General features: G+C 46.3%; 1 protein-coding gene across 1 annotated transcript in view; it reads left to right on the top strand.

Moving 5' to 3' along the window:
• The window catches only part of LOC101848917 (protein Smaug homolog 1), a gene marked incomplete at its 3' end in the record, with an annotated part of 15,192 nt that extends 13,601 nt beyond the window's left edge, over nt 1-1,591 (top strand). Inside the window, 1 exon segment of the mRNA XM_005107462.3 lies at nt 735-1,591. Coding sequence (XP_005107519.2) covers nt 735-1,591 — 857 coding nt within the window.
• Nucleotides 1,592-2,027: the final 436 nt, after the last annotated feature.

The following is a 2,027-nucleotide window of genomic DNA, read 5'->3' on the forward strand; positions in this document are numbered from 1 at the left end:
CTCTCCCCCCCCAAAAAAAAAAGAATGAGAAGAGTGGAAGATTCCAATAAAAATCAGTCAGTTATGGCTTTTGGTTTGTTTAGTTATCACGAATGTTAGATTTTTTTACATAATAATTCTAAATAAAAAACAAAAGGGCACTGTTCTTTCTCTCTTCCTCCCCCTTCCCCCACCTAAATATGAGCGATGTGACACTGTTGTGACCTGGCTTTGTCTGCCAGTTGCTAATATAGCTAATATACCATAGTACCTGTGATCATGGGATGGATTGTAAAGTTATTGACCAGTGCTTGTGAATATGTGGTAACTGTGATTTTTTTGGTGTATAATACTAAAAAAAGTCATTATTTTCTCCAGTTTGCAAGGTGTAGAGGGGTTCAGGCAGAAGCTGATTTTGTTAAATCAGCCCATTAATTTGTCTACTCTAACCTTTTGTTAGCTTCGTTTCTATTCTCTGCAGATTAGAAAGAGAAACACTTTTATTGGTCTCCATGTTGACATTTGTTTGAGCTTCTCTTCTTGCCAATGTACTTGTCTTTATCTTGAACTCTGTTGATTACTTGTATGAATATTTGAATAATAACTGTAATAATATGGATATGTGCATTCTGTGACCCTGCATATTCTCTAATGGATTTACACGGCCTTTTGATTTAAGTGTTTTGTCAATCTTATTGGTCCTTTGTTCCAGTTGAAATATTAATTGTGAGTATTTCCTCTCCCTTTGTCCACAGTGTATGTACGCAGCTTATACAGCGAGGAGAAAGAAATCGTGATCCACCAGCTCCTTCAGCTGTTGCCTCTCCTGCAGGTGGGCAAACACTCTGTCAAGGCTGCGTACCTACAGCTGATTCCCGAGCTGCTGAGTCATACCATACACAATGGAGTGAACATTGAGGAGAGCAGACAGCTGCTCTCTTACTCTCTCATCCACCCGGCGATCACTGCTGAAGAGCGAGGGACCTTCCAGACCTGGCTGGGTTGCCTGGATGAGCGTTTTACGTACAGCGTGCCGCTTAGCAACGGCCTGAGCAGCGGTGGTAGCACCACCAACAGCTCCACGGGAGGCAGCTCCAGCAACAACAGCTTGAGTGTGGGCCTCGGCCCCAGCCACAGCCCCAGCCCCGGATCTTCCTCCCAGCATTCCCTGGCCCACCTCTCCCCGGACTTGTCGGTGTCGCAGGAGTACATCAACACCATCTCCACAAATCAGGGTCTCGTGCAGCAGCAGCAACAACAGCAACAACAACAACAGCAGCAACAGCAGCCTGCCCAGAACCACGGGCACTCTTCACCTTCGCCTGTCATCGGCTCGGGGGCTCATCCGTCATGGCAGCAGTCGCATCAAGGTCAGGGACATTTTACTGGGTTTGACGCCAGTGCTGCTATCAATCCCCCCGTGCCCAACGGCGACACATCTGGGTGTGCCCAGTACATCTCCACGTCAAATGGACACATGGCCCTGAGGGCTACCAACAGCCACGCTGGCGCTTTCGGGGCCTCGCACGGACATATTCCTCTCCACGCCACTTCTTCAGCACCTTCCAACTTCAACTCTATGCCTCCTTCTGGACCTATTGCCCCCCAAGGTTGGTGTCTTGGATTTTTGGATTTAATGTTATTTCTGTCATGCCGTGGTCCATGTCGAAAGGTAGGGTTTTATCTCTTTGCTTTGTAGTACCAGCTGTGCACCTGAAATGGACCAGATTGCTGTACTATATGGTAGTTGTTTTTTTTTCTGTGTTTGAAACAACCATCTGTCCTGTGAGTGGTTGGTGGGCTATGGTATGGTCATCATGTTCTACTTCTTTTTTCCCACTTCACTCATATCCTTTGTGGGTGGTTGGCGGGTGCTCTGGTGTGGTTTGCTTCCTCTTTCTTTTCAAACATCTGTTCTCCTTATGTCCCCTCCTTCTTTTTTATGTTTGTTACTCTCTTGTAACAGCTCTAATCTTCTGGCGCTCATGACCTTATGCAGTTGCGAGCGCCGTAAAACCTCTACTAAAACTTTTCTAAACTCATGTCCT

The sequence above is a fragment of the Aplysia californica genome, unplaced genomic scaffold, assembly GCF_000002075.1.
Source record: "Aplysia californica isolate F4 #8 unplaced genomic scaffold, AplCal3.0 scaffold00605, whole genome shotgun sequence".
NCBI classification, from domain to species: Eukaryota; Metazoa; Mollusca; class Gastropoda; order Aplysiida; family Aplysiidae; genus Aplysia; species Aplysia californica.